General features: G+C 32.1%; 1 protein-coding gene across 1 annotated transcript in view; it reads left to right on the top strand.

The window, feature by feature from the left end:
• The window catches only part of LOC145279884 (neurofascin-like), an 825,765-nt gene that overhangs the window by 674,537 nt on the left and 136,066 nt on the right, over window positions 1-15,162 (top strand). The window contains exon 15 of the mRNA XM_080131349.1: window positions 2,773-2,860. Coding sequence (XP_079987475.1) covers window positions 2,773-2,818 — 46 coding nt within the window. The 3' untranslated portion in view covers window positions 2,819-2,860. The remainder of the gene's footprint in view (window positions 1-2,772; window positions 2,861-15,162) is intronic.

Below are 15,162 nucleotides of genomic sequence, written 5' to 3' on the forward strand. Positions count from 1 at the left end.
TTGCAATACTGCAGTAAGCTACGTCAAGGCAGATCTTCAAAAAACATTTAAACACAATAACACTTGCATATGACTCCAAAACAGGAAACGTTCTACTTAAAGGAGCAACTTCATAGAATGAAGGTTCTGCAAGCGATCTCGGCACAACCTATCCTACACTCTCGTAGGAAGTTGGAGAAGCTGAACTACACACCATGTAGTCAGCAAATTCGACAGGATCCCTCATGGGATTCTTTATCGAGTTACACTCAACCTGAATCTGGACGCCCCAGTCCAACTTGAGTTCACGTAACTCTCCCAAAACCATTCTCCTCTTGGGTTTTACACGTTCACAGTGCTTTCTGCCCTATACCCTTGGAGAATTTCTCTCCGAGTGCTAACATTAGCACTTGAAGAAGTGCACAAAACTTGCACTTTCTCACAGGATTGACTCCTGTCCTTTAACCACTGGTCACTGTCAGAACTACATGACCTGAGTAATACTTCACCGTCATAACTACATTCCTCATTATTCTGACAAAGTTGCGGTAAATAACTACATATGCGAGTTTTCGAACTCACATGGTTAGAGGGTAAAACAATTACAACATCCCATGGAAATCCTTCCATAAATTTCACAATATTCATGCCCACACTTAACAAGTCGTGGACACGAGTGGTATCATTCATGATACCTGGGAATCTTACTCCCAATACATTTTTCTTTAAAATATCACTATCAAACTGCCCGCCAGAAAAATCAAACTTCAGTGCTTGACTATGCAGATCCTCTGAAGTGGCACTTGCAACACTGCTTTCAGACTGTGATGCAACATTTTCCAAGCCAAACTTGCCATCACTCAGCAAACAGTTTTCAGAGTCTGGACGTTTAGGCTTAGTAGTTGGTAACTCGCCAAGCATCTCTCTAGGGGTTTCGAATATCATAGGGTTACACAAGGAGTCACACTCTACACCATCTGCCAACCTCGAGAGAATAAATCGAACCTAGAACGAAAACACTACAACATTAACAGCATCCGCTTCTACAAGCGAACAGTCCACTTCCTTACTTTATGCAAGGAACGATCACCCAACAATTCAGTTATATTATCTACCGATTATAACTATTCATCGACATCGGCCTTCATTGTCATAAAATAAGGCTTAGGTAATTCCCTCTGCAACCGCAACAAATCTAAGACAACGATAATCTTCCCTAAATAAAACTTTTGTTTCCTTGCAAGGAATCCGGAAGTACGAGTGACCAACATCGTGCAGCGTTTGTTTGTTTTTTTTTTTTCAAAAATATGGACTAAATCCAAATAAATACAAAAATAGGCGTTCAAAAATTATACACAAAAAAAAATGCACACACAAAGGTTACAAAGGTATTTGCACAAAATTCCTTCCTAGCACAAACAAAACAAGACCAATACAGCATATTGAGCCGTGAAAATATCAAGGGATGCAATCCCCAGTTACAAATTAAAATTAAGGGGATTTAAAATTCAAACTTCTATATGGAAGTTAATTGACTAGAAAATGAATAACGTTTAACACTTTTATAGCAATATCCTCACTGAAATATAACCTAGGAAAAAAGTGGGAAGAGAGTTTAAATATACAACTACGTCGGGGGAGGGTACATGCCACTTATGTCACATGTGTATCTCCAAATGAATCCAAATAACCAAATGCAAATACGGGCTAAGGCAAAGAAAAAGGGAACTTGTTTTTTCACAACACAGTCCGCAAGATAAATGGGTATGGACTCGCTATTGAAAATTATAAATATCTTCAACGTATAAGAAATCCTTTTTTACAATAAAATACGAAAGTAATCGTACACATGTGAATTCAACAAGTTTTAGGTAAAGTAGACTTCAACGCATAGTACAATATCTGTAATAATATTGTCCGATTAATTCACGACCCAGAGACATTAAGTATACGTGAGAGAACGCACATGTTCATTACAAATTAAGATAGGGTATATACTCATTCTCTTTTTTTTTATATATATATTGGGGAAAATACGAACATACAGCTAACACCGGTTTTGGACAAAGCGTCTCTATTTACTAGGCTCTCCACGAGGGTATAGTTAGATAAAAGTCGTTTCTTAAAGTGGTGAAAATCCAGCTTCCAAAAAAATATCGAACACGCTGAATTAGGACGAAAAATAAATTACCTCAGTCTAGAAGGATCTCTTATTCACTAACTAAATCGCAATACTCATGGAAATTCAACTAATGCAAGTAAAATGTAAATTATATTTCGAAAGAGGGTTACGAAAGTTACAACTTCTAATTCTAAAGGTAGAAAAAGTAAAGTATATACGTATCGCTTAATCTTTTTATTATTTATATATGAAAAATTGTGCACTAGGCGTACGTAAAATATATTAATACAGATATAAATAAAGACATTAGACGTACATAAAAATTCTAAATTCAGGAATAAATTAAATATAACATTCCAGTCCCTGTACAGACGTACTATGTTAAATTCGGGAATTTTTAGTGAGGCGAATGTTGAATATTCGAAACATGCAAAATTACATTATACGTATTAAAAAAAAAATCGATCTTAACAATCACCAAATGTAATTCGTGTACCATGTAGTTAAGCAATCTTTTGTTTTTTCTTGGCAAGGTAAAACATATAACATCATAAAAATATTGAACCAATTCAAAAACAGTTATTGAATTGGATTTATTGCCATTTATTTAACTCGTTATTTATTTATATTTAACTATGTTTTTCCTCCTTTTTCTCTTTTTATAAATAAAGATACTACGTACAGCAGGAGGGTGTGAAAAAAAAACATGCTCTTTAATGTGAAGCCTCCTTGACTGAATTACGCCAGGAAACTGCTCAGGTAAGTCATTGAAAATTGTTTTTACCCCTGTAATTTGCCCTCGCCTTCTTCTCAAGCAGTGGCGGTTCGTGCCTAAGATTAGTGGGGGTGTTGTTATAAAGAAAACATCTATTGTTTTAATATTGTGTAAAAATAAAACAAACATAAAATTATACATAATTTATACGTATGCACACGTATAAAAATACAATAACTTAAAGGAATCCTAAATAGATGTAAATATTTTAAATATTTTACTTATTACATTCATTTGAAAGTAAACTCCATGGTTCTTGTTTTAATTTGTGAGAAAAGATTGATAATTTTCTCCTTAACTTCTGAATGACTGCTGAAGAAATTTTTTATCAATTGAAAGCACTGCAAGTTCATTTAGTCTTTCGCAACCCATGGTGTTCCTTAGAAAAGTTTTTATTCTTTTCAGAGTTGAAAAACAACGTTCTATCTCTTATGTAGTCATGGGAATTGTCAAGATAATTTTTATGGGTTTTGTGATTTCACTAAGAACATCGTTTAAATTGTTTTCCAAAATAAATTTCAGGAGATCAATTACTTTGCAATACTCATGGATATCTGACCTACTATAAAATATTTCTAGCTCACTTTCAAACTTTTCTTTGTCAATCATGGGGTATGCTTCAGTTGTCAAGGATATCTCTTCTGTAGGTAGTTTTTTTTTCTTAAAACTAGGAAAGCTTATATTGTAAAACAATTTAGCAAGTATTAAATGTTTAGTTGAAGAATATCTGTCCGTTATATCAACAGATATATAGTCACACAGTTCTTTAGCTTCGCCCTTGAGTGTTTGTGAAGAATTTTCACAGTATTTGGTGTTTCTTATCTCTAAAATAGCAGTTTTGAAATTTGTTATGTATTCATTGACTTTATATATGCTAATTTCCCGAGAAATAATTTCAACATGAGACATAATTTGATGAAATAGCTCAACCAAAATATGAAATTTTCATCGTTCAAATATTTCAGAATTCCTGTCGCTTCTGCAACGCCGCAACGGTCTCATCTACATATGATGTTAACTAAATTTCAGTGACAGTTTTTTATGCTTGAACATTTTCATGAACTCTATTTATGTATGTGAAAGTTCCACCTTGTGGCGGATACACGTAGAATGCTTACATCCAGATGCTTCTTGAAAAATGGACAGACGCTGTGGTGATCTAGAAAAGAAAGTCGGAATAGCCAAAATGTTAGAGATAAATATTCCAGCATTTCGTGTAATGCTTGCTGCATTCCTCATTATTAAATTAAGTTGATGCGCATAACAGTGAGTGAAATGCACATTACTATAAACTGCTTTTATTTTCGCCTGAGCACCAGCTTTTTTGCCTTTCATTACATTTGCATCATCAAATGTCTGAGCTATCAGTTTTTGTCGATTCCCTTGAAGGATTATATCTAATTGTTGTAGAATACATTTTGATATCCCATCAGCGGTTTGGTTTTCTAGAATAAAGAATCCCCAAACGCGTTCAAGTATTTTTTCATCCAAGACGTACCGTAAAACAATGATCATTTGTGTATGTTCAGACACATCTGTTATTTCACCAGCCATGACAGCTACAAAGGAAGCTTTGCTAATTTCTGCCCTTATTTCATCATGGTATATTTGTAAAAGAGAGTCAAGTATGCCATTCTGAATAGTCTTGGAAACACCTTTGAAGACATTACTGGTTTCTAAGTGATTCTTTAAATCTGGATCTAATTAAGATGCAAAATTTAAAAATCCTCTAAATACACTTGGATTTACTGAATCATCTTTTTCATCATGTCCTCGTAAGGGAGTTTCAAAGTTCCCAAAAAAAGAAAATACAATCTATTATTTTAGATAAAATTTCACGGTTCTTCTTAACATTCATGTTATGATGATTGATTGAAAGTCTGCAGGCCTCACTAAGTTTTGCTTTAATATTTATGGTCCCCAAAATTGATAGGGAAACTACATTGTCAACGTGCTTCTCATGCTTTTCAGTTCTATCTTTCATTTTGCTAATAGTTCTGAAACTATCTTTTGTCCATGTTACATCACCCCCTAACAACAAACAAGGAAAGCAGAACAATGCCTTTTTTAGTTCACAGCCGCAAAGCTAACTTTTCCGTTGGTACCATTAAAGCTATGAATATACGCTTTGTTGTTGCTAATGCCTGGCTGAGATATTTGAATATCAGGCGTTGAACGGCTTCTTTTCTTAATTACAACTTTATCATGGAGAGACAGCTGTGAAAACTCAATCTGTTGAAGTTCATTTACCGTCGCAGAAGTTATTTCTTGGGGGTGCAAGGAGACCATGGTTAAATTCTTTTTATATCAATTGTATTGGGAAAGGTAAGTACTAGGTAGTCTATTAGTAGAATATCAATTAGGGTAGAAGGAATACAATGTTTACGTGATCCTCTTTTTGCGATTCAACTGAACCGGAAGTTCTAACTGAGTTGAATCATACTTTTATAACTTTTAGGTCACAGATTTTTAATAACGAAAAAAGTTTTACTATTTAAAAACGGTTTTATTTATAAAAAGCTTGTTGTTAATTAAAAATAGGCGTATAACAAAATAAGCTTGTCATTAAAATTGCATTTTTTAATACAAATATTTTTAACTTTGCCATTATAAGCCGTCGAAAAAGGGGTAATATGCAAAAACATTTTAATCAAAAAACACTATTTTAAATTGTATACACTTTACAGAGTAATAAAAAAAATATACAAATATATTTCTTTTAAACTTTACAGATTAAATAAAATTTTACCGCAGGCAAACAAACGAAAAACATTGTTTAAATACATTTTATTTACAATTTTTTAATAATTTATTTTTTCATAAAAACAAAATCTTTGCCTGCAAACGATGGTAAAGCTAGGAGATTACCATTTAAAAATGGTTTTATTGGATAACAGTTTTATTTAAAATTTTAAAATGTGTGTTTATAACAAAACTTTGTAAATAAAATATAGAATAAAAAAGTTTACATGTTTGTACTATGAGCAAACAAAAAAAATTAAAGATACATAATTTTATTTATAAATCTTTTTACAACTTTTTATATAAAAATAAAAACAAACTTTGCTATTTACTAAGCTTATTATAAAAACGGTTTTACATACTCGTTTTGTTATTGCACATTTTAATTAAAAAAACTTTGTTCAAAGTGTAAAACTTCTTGCTTTGTCCTCGTGGGATGTAAATAAATGCTAAAGCTTTATATATATATATATATATATATATATATATATATATATATAATGTGTGTGTATATATATATATGTGTGTGTGTATATATATATATGTGTGTGTATATATATGCGTGTGTATGTATATATATGTGCGTGTATATATGTGTGTATGTATATATGTGCGTGTATATATGTGTGTGTGTATATATGTGTGTATACATATGTGTATATATATATCGTGTGTGTACATATATGTGTGTGTATATATATATGTGTGTGTGAGTGTATATATGTGTGTATATATATGTGTGTGTATATATATGTGTGTATATATATGTGTGTATATATATATATATAAGGCAAAAACATTTCTAACTAAAATGTATTTTAAAAAATAAACTTTTCTTCGTTTTTCTATATAAAAAAATGTAAATATTTTTTATTGTGTAAAGTTAAATTACTACAAAATAAATAAATTTTAAACTACTTAAAAATACAAATAAAATAAGCCATATAGGTAAAATAAAAAATAACATTGGTAACTTCAAGGCTAAAAGCCCGAACACTTTTAATTAAAAAAAAAGTTTGGCATATTATATATTTTTGTCTGCTTAAATCGCATTTAAAAGTGTGGGAATTTTTTTTTTTTAAGGTGGAGATTTTATTTACAAGAACACGTTACACTTTTTAATAATAATAAAAAGAAAACATTTGTAAACAAAGCCTCTTAAAAAAATAAAATAAAATAATAAGCGAAAACGCGCAAACACCGCGTTTGGAACTGCGAAAACTACAGTTCCAAATTGACTCATATTAACCGTTCTAGATCGGGCATGCGCACAAGCGAATTTCGCTAAGAATGTAACTGTGAATTTCGCAGCTCTAAGCAAAGTTTTGCTTTTATGCTTATATGAGTATGGGGACAATTATCGACATTACGCTTCAGGATTATATATATATATATATATATATATATATATATATATATATATATATATATATATATATATATATATATATAATATGATATATTATCACATACAAAGAAAAAAAAATAAACGTATTCTTTTTAACGTGTATCGATAATAATGAGTAGAAATGACTTGGGGGTGCTGCAGTTCCACAGCTCCAGGCACGAGCCGCCACTGTTCTCAAGTATTTGAAATTATTCATCTGTATAACAATGATAACAGGATGTGAATATCAACCACTTATTCTGTGTCTGTGAGAACTTCTCTCACATTGGTTTTGCCCTTAGCAGAATGAAAGAAAACCAATCAGAAATTACAACAGTATCACCTTTTCAACTTCAACGTAAATTTTATTAAAGCAAAAAGATCCAAATTGAAAAAAGATATGTCATCTTTAACTATCTGCTATACTGGGCCGGTAACACTCAAAAAGGGTAATAGTTTATCTTCACGTTATGCTGGATACAAAACTCCGCTGACGAAGAACACAGGTTGAAGAGTTGAGTGATGCCTTCCAAAGTGGATACTGTTAGTCCAGTAGCATCATGGAGTTCACTGTAAATAACCACCCGAATGGCAGACAAATGACAGGTCAAACTATAGACCTTAATTTCGTCTCCATGAGACATTATATTGTAATGATGAAAGTCAATAAATTCACAGAGCACGACAGTGTGCAATCTATATATATAAAAATGTAACTCTTGGTTCGTTCAAAGTTTATACAACCATATTTCTACATTACCAATTTATTTGAAATTTTCAGACAACTCATCTTTAGAGTCGAGGGATGTTTCTATGTTATCAAAATAAATTTACATCGCCAATTATTAAAATATTAAATAAAATAAATATATTTTTCGGACTGCGGATCTGTTTTTGTTGGTAGAACTGAACTTCCGTTTCAATTCTATTTATAAACCACGATTTGACGAGGCGAATTAGATTTCATTTTCTGTTTACTCGATAAGTAAAAAAAAAACATTCCCTATTTTAAAATTTAAAATTAATTTTTTATCTTCCAAATTTTGTAATTTAAATTTTTTTTTTCTTTATTATATCAGGCAAAAAAAAGGTTGCTCGCTTGCGTTTGAGTTGAAGTCGAAGTTGTTTTTTTTGTTTTTTGTTTGTGTTGAAGTTGTTTTGTTTTTTGTTTTTTTTTAAACAGTTGTTTCGATATAAGAAAATATGAACTTAAAATTGTTAGGTGAAAGTATAGGTTTTTTTCGAAGAAAATTTACGGATTGGTCACGTGCTTAAATAATATTTGGTGTTAATGCACGCTGATTTTTAAATCGTATTTCCACGTTTAATTAAAGTTTTATGATATTTTTTATTCAAGTTTAAGGTTAACGTGCAGATTAGATACAAAACACCCTCCCCTCCCCATGTTAAGAATAGCTTTTTAAATAATAACGTTATTATTTCAGCACGGATCAATAAGTGTATGAGTACTGTGCGAGCCTTTTCTAGTCTCACACAAAAACACACATTCATATTTCAAGCTATATTGCTTGTCACATACATACGCGCACATAAACATATGCGCCCACGTCCACACACACGTACATTTATTCACGTTCGCGTACATACACTCACATTCATGTGTATATACACACGCGCTAATGCACACATATGTACTCACGAACGCACACATGGACGACGTCACTTCCGCTTTCTAAGGAAATATACACATGCGCAAATGACCACCGGAAACAAGTATAAAACAAAGAGCAACAACCGGCTTCTTCCTTTTCGAGACTAGCCTCCTAGGTGGCAGTCGGCGCGTTCACACGCGTACCTCACGCCCACTTACTACTATGTATGGGGCACGAGCTAACAGACCGTATGTACACATTCACACTCTTTCTCTCTCTATCTACTACTGGTCCCTGAGAACACCTTCGCGTAGCTGACTACTAACTGATGTCAACTCTCATATCCTCTTCTTTGTCTACACGCTGGACTATCATTCTCAATTTCCACTACAACATTCATTTCTTTTCCCACACGCGAACAAACGATAGTGACCCGAACCTGAGATGAACACACATTTCCTTTTCTTGCTACAACACCAGTCGTGCAACAAACATTGCTTACACTCGCGCGGACATGAACACATGTTGTAACTGAAACGTTCATTCTTTCAACAGCAAATAAACGACGTTTATCTTATCCATCAATTGAGTCTTTGTTTCCTTCAATTCCATTCGTTTCATTATTTTCTTGTGGCGAGCTAGGGTATTATGCCCTGGTCCGCTACATAATAGTACCCAATAAAGAAATAAGTGCATGAGTACCCAATAAAGAAAAAGCATTCATATTTTCTTATGTAAAAACAACTTCTGTAAAAAAAACAAAAACAAAGAAAAAAAGTGTATTTTCAATTTTGTTAAAAAAAGGTTGTCTTAAGAAAAAAATATAAAAATAAAAGCGTGATATTGCAGAGAGTGATTTGCGCTATTTTTTTAAATCGTATTTCCACGTTTAATTAAAGTTTTATTATGTTTTATTCAATTGTAAGATTAAAGTACAGAATAGGTACAAATCACCCTCCTCTCTCCATGTTAAGAATGGCTTTTTAAATAATAACGTTATTATTTCAGCACGGATCACTCTCTGCATGAGTACCGATAAGTGTATCAGAATTTTTGTAGGAATTTTTGACACCCCTAACACGAAACTGCAAATAAAATATAAAAGACTCGTAATTTCTCCTTTAAAGGTGGGTTGTTTATTTTCTTTATGGATTATACTTCCAAAGTAAACTATTAAAGTCGTATAAAAAGTAATAGAAATATTTTTTTTAAATAGTAATGAAATTAATTGAATGTTACGAGTTCAGTATTTTTCAATTTTTAAACTTTAAAAATCTATCAAAATTTTTCTATTGATTCTATTTTTACGATATTTTCAGGATCAATGTGAAATTTTATGCTCTTTCCAATAAGCCGAATATAATATTTTAGACAAACGTTTTTTTTAATTCACGCCCCCCCCCATTTTCAAATGTCTATTAAAAAGTAAATAATTAATTTATGTACCAAAGTTTTATATATCACAAATTGAAGATAAAAGATCAATAAATAATATATTCAAATTTAAAACAAAAAAAAAGTAGTGGTTTTTAGAAATTTACCTGTAAAGTCCGAAGTTTAAAACCTTTTTTAAAAAAAAAACACGTTGTTTTTTTTTGTTTTTTTTTTTTTTTAATGAAACCTTGGTCCTTGCTCCTTTAATTGAAAAAAATTAGGGCTTGAATTACATTTTTTGAGGAGTTATAAGCTTCGAAAGATAGCTGGTGGAATTATTCAATAGTTTTCACGAAATTTATGACACGGCTTGAGTACCGATTAATGTTTTGTTGTTTTGCTTTTTTTTACGGTAGTTTTTTTAAAGAAAGCTTTTTTTAACAAAAATTGAAAGTACACTTTTTTCTTTTCTTTTTTTACAGAAGTTGTTTTTACATAAGAAAATATATGAATGCTTTTTCTTTATTAAAGAAATTGGGTACTCATGCACTTATTGATCCATGCTGAAATAACGTTATTATTTAAAAAGTCATTCTTAACATGGGGAGGGGAGGGTGTTTTGTACCTATTCTGTACTTTAACCTTACAATCAAATAAAAAAAATGGTAAATTTTTAGATTAGGTCCACCTCCACAATTTTCTTTTAAATGACGATTTTTAGTGGTTTTTGACTATGGTGAATACGGAAGTCGCATTGAAATTTTGCAGAAATAAGTAGTTATCGAGATATTAAAAAAAAAGTATTATAATGCATTGTAATCTCTGGCAGACATCTTTTTACGTGCGTGCGCACGTCATAAATCTACGTGCATAAAAAAGATGGCCGCCAAAGAATACAATACATAAAAGAACTATTTATATCTCGATAACTACTTATTTCTGCAAAATTTCAATGCGATTTCCGTATTCAGCATAGTCGAAAACATATAAAAGTCGTCATTTAAAAAGAAAATTGTGGAGGTGGACCTAATCTAAAAAATACCGAAAAAAAACAAAACTTTAATTAAACTTGGAAATACGATTTAAAAAAATTGTGCGCATCAGTAAGTGCATTAGCACCCATTAATAGACTAACGTGACCTTATTACCAAATAAGCTCCGGCTACGATGTTGTTGTTTTTTTTCAAGTTAAATTCAACTTTCACAATATCTTTATTTGTTTATAATTTCACAATATCTTTTTTTAATAATAAATGGTTAGTTAAAAGCACATAATAGTTACAAAACACCATCCCCTCTGTATGGTAAGAATGGCTGAAAAAAAATAAAAATAAAATAAAAATATTAGGTACTCATGCAGAAAGTGATCCGTGCTGAAGTAATAACGTTATTATTTAAAAAGGCATTCTTAACATGGGGAGGGGAGGGTGTTTTGTACCTATTCTGTACTTTAACCTTACAATTGAATAAAAAACATATCATAAAACTTTAATTAAACTTGGAAATACGATTTAAAAAATAGCGCAGATCAGTAAGTGCATTAGCACCAGAAATTGTTAGGTGAAATACAGAAGAGTTTCTACCAAGATAACCGTTATTTTTTCAGCCATTCTTACCAAGGGGAGGGGATGGTGTTTTGTCGCTATTCTGTGCTTTCAACTAACAATTTATTAAAAAAACAAAAGGTAAATTTTCACATTAGGTTCACCTCCATAATTTTTAACATGAGTAGGTTGGGGGTGTTTATTCTGAAAGCCGTTCTTAACATGGGGAGAATGGTGGTATTTATTCCAAAAGCCGTTTTTAACAGATGAAAGACAGGTAAAAGGTTAAAACATGTGGTTAGGCATGGGTGTTGTTTATTCCGAAAGCCGTTCTTAATATGGGGAGGTTAGGAGTGTTTATTCATGGCCGCCAGTGAATTATAGTGCATAGTATAGGTCTTTATATCTTGAAAACTACTTGCCTCTGCAAATTTTAAATGAGATTTTCTTATTCAGCATAGTCGAAAATTGTGGAAGTGGACCTAATGTAAAAAAAAAATACCCCCCTAAAAAAAGATATCGTGAAATTTAAATTTAAGCGCGGTATCAAAAATAAAATTAGACAGAAAAATACCGCCTTCAGGTTTGTATTTGCACAAAGACTTGAAAAAGTTGTCAACTAAAACAAATATATAACAAGTAAATATTTTCAAAGGCAAGATAAGTTACTTTTCTACTTAATTGGATAATTTTTAGTGTTTTTATTGGGTTTGTACTACTGTACATTCGAAAAAGTTGTCAAAAAATAAATGTATAACAAATATTATCAAAGGCAAGATATGTTATTTTATTACCAAAATGGATAATTTTAGTTTTTTTTAATGTAAAATGTTTATTCGGCTCGAAAAACACAACGTTTACTGCTATATTTGAAAATTACAAATGGTGGCAGACTGTTTAACACGTTAAGTTTGGGAAAAATGAGTTAAAACTAAAAAACTATAGAAAATACTGTTAAAAACCACCAAATACATGTCTGCCTATGTCACGGTACCATATATTGAGTGAGTTCCTGTCAGTATTTAGTATAGTTTTTTAGTTTTAACTCATTTTCCGTTACTTACCGTGTTCAACACAGTCTGCTGCCATTTGTATTTTTCAAATATACTGATAAACACTACATGTTTTCGAACCGATTAAACATTATACACTAAATAAAAACACTAAAATCTTATCCAGTTAGGTAGAAAAGTAACTTATCTTACCTTTGATAACATTTATTTGTTATATTTATTTTTCAATTAACATTTTACATTAAATAGAAACAGTAAAAAATTATCCAGTTAGGTAGAAACATAATTTACCTTACTTTTGCTTTCATTTATTTGTTTTTGGACAACTTTTTCGAATCCGTGTATAGTACCCCCCCCCTCACCCAAATATTAATTAAAATCTCACAATTTTGAATACAATAACAAAAAAAACAAAACTATTTAGTATTTCAACATTTAAGCAACGTTCGGCTTAATTCACTGAATGTTGGTCGAGCCCAATCCATGATTGACGGTAACTCCCGAAGGTCCGGATCCAATTCTACAAGATTACCATTTTTTTCATTTTCGCCTTTTTTTTTTTTACTTTTTGGAGTGGATTGCTGCACTAAGAATATAAGAAACATGTATTTTCTCTTTTTATTAGAATTTTCCATTACACCAAATTGAGCCACAGCAACGCGTGGCAAGGTACAGCTAGTAATATAATATTTCGCCCAACATAAGGGCAATGGTGTTTGCAAATGATAATAACATTTTGCCCCACATTAGGGCATTAAAACGTCTCAATGAGACAAAGTGATTTTGAGGCTACAAGCCTCAAGTGAGTTTCATACGTCTATTTAAACCTGTGTCTGTGTCGAAACTGGTGATCTGAAAAGATAAATTTGGTGCCAAGAATACTCTTGGCAGTTAGTAATAAGCAAATCTGATAGGTTCAAACAAAATCATGGGCTGACAATGAGGAACCTGCTTATTTCTGCAGACTTTCTTACACCCTGCTAAGGAAAGGAAGAAAAAGTAATGGAAAATCATTACTTTTTTAGATAAGATAATGATGTACTTTAAAAAACTATCAATAAGTGACAGGTAAGAAATTTGTCCTGAGGAACTTAACATTAATGCAAGTAATACTTAGTAATGAATTCAATGTGTGTCTGCCTGTTGCCAAAATTCAAAATTTATAATCAGTAATTCTAGTCTAACTAGATGAATTATCAATAATAAGGAAAAAGTGACTTTAACTTAAATCGATGACCCTGATACAAGAATTTATTTTGAGATTTTGTCCATACAACTCGGACAAACCCAGTCACCTATGGTGTCCCGCTGGTGAACCCCAACAACTGAAATTATACCAATTATCGCATGAGTTGCAACAAACCATAGGTGTTGTTCCATCATTGGCGATCAAACATGTAGAGCAGAAGAAGCAGCCTCCTCCTTCTGTAAATTCTGCTACTGCAGAATCAGGATCATGTCTTACCTCTAGGAATAAATATTTTTTTAATGAATGTACTTGGACAACCCATCCTTCAAAACCGAGGCCAAGCAGACCTTATGATCATTACCGACCAATAATTTAATTACTTTGCCCAAACTCCAGAAGGGTTGGGACTTATTTGGTGATTTGATAAGACCGATTTCGCCCTCCAACACCTTCGGGTGGGCGTCATCTTTAATGTTGGCATCTCTTTCTTTAATTGACAGCAAATAGTCATTGTGCCAAATAGGTCTAAATATACTGACAAATTTATCCCTCGGTGCAAGAGAAGGTGAGAGGTTCTGAAGAAAGATCCGCCAAACTATAATTATTGATAAGCAAGCAGAGGTGATAGCCTATTTGCAAAAAATGGTTAGGGGTCAGGATGTTAAGGCTTCTATCTGAAGTTGAAATAAACGTGAGTGGCCTATCATTTATGGCCTTTTGAACGTCTGAAAGGGCAGTTGGGAAATCAAAATAACCGACTTTCCTTCTATCCAACAACTTTGACAGACACTATTTAAGACACTATTTAACAGTTTTAATCAATTTTTTCCATGCTTCCTCATGTCAAGCAGAGGAAAGAGGAATGGTATAATGAACAATAGTAGTTGATTTAAAATGTTCTTTAAATTCGTCAGAGATAAATACGTCTGACAAATACTCGATGCCAAGAATGATTTAGCATTGTTGGAATACATGTGGGTGGGCACACCGAATAAGTTGGTGAACCTAATAAAAGCTAATAAGAAAGAGTATGTGCTCATGTCTGGCAGTAATTCCAGATGTATAGCACGTAAACATTAGGACGTACATTGTGATGTTCTGATTATTATTTTTGACAAAAAAAATGTCCAGTGCACCCACATGTTTGAAGGGTTGGACAAAATTTACCCTATGAGAGGGCAGTTGAGACCCGGAGAGGGCCTTGCATGGTAGAGAATTGATTCTCTTACATATAATACAGCTGTGGAGAACAGAATTAACAGCTTGTCTCCCCTAGAGGATCCAAAAACTGGATAGCCTTAATTTGCTAAGGGTAGTGTTTGTTCCCATATGACAACAATTCAAGTAAGATTCAATAATGGCCAGTTTGGTCAGGTGATTATTTTTTCCTAACAGTTTAGGAAATTTTACATCATATGGGAAAA

This window comes from Euprymna scolopes, chromosome 7, assembly GCF_053919585.1.
Source record: "Euprymna scolopes isolate OS-2025 chromosome 7, ASM5391958v1, whole genome shotgun sequence".
Taxonomy (NCBI): domain Eukaryota; kingdom Metazoa; phylum Mollusca; class Cephalopoda; order Sepiida; family Sepiolidae; genus Euprymna; species Euprymna scolopes.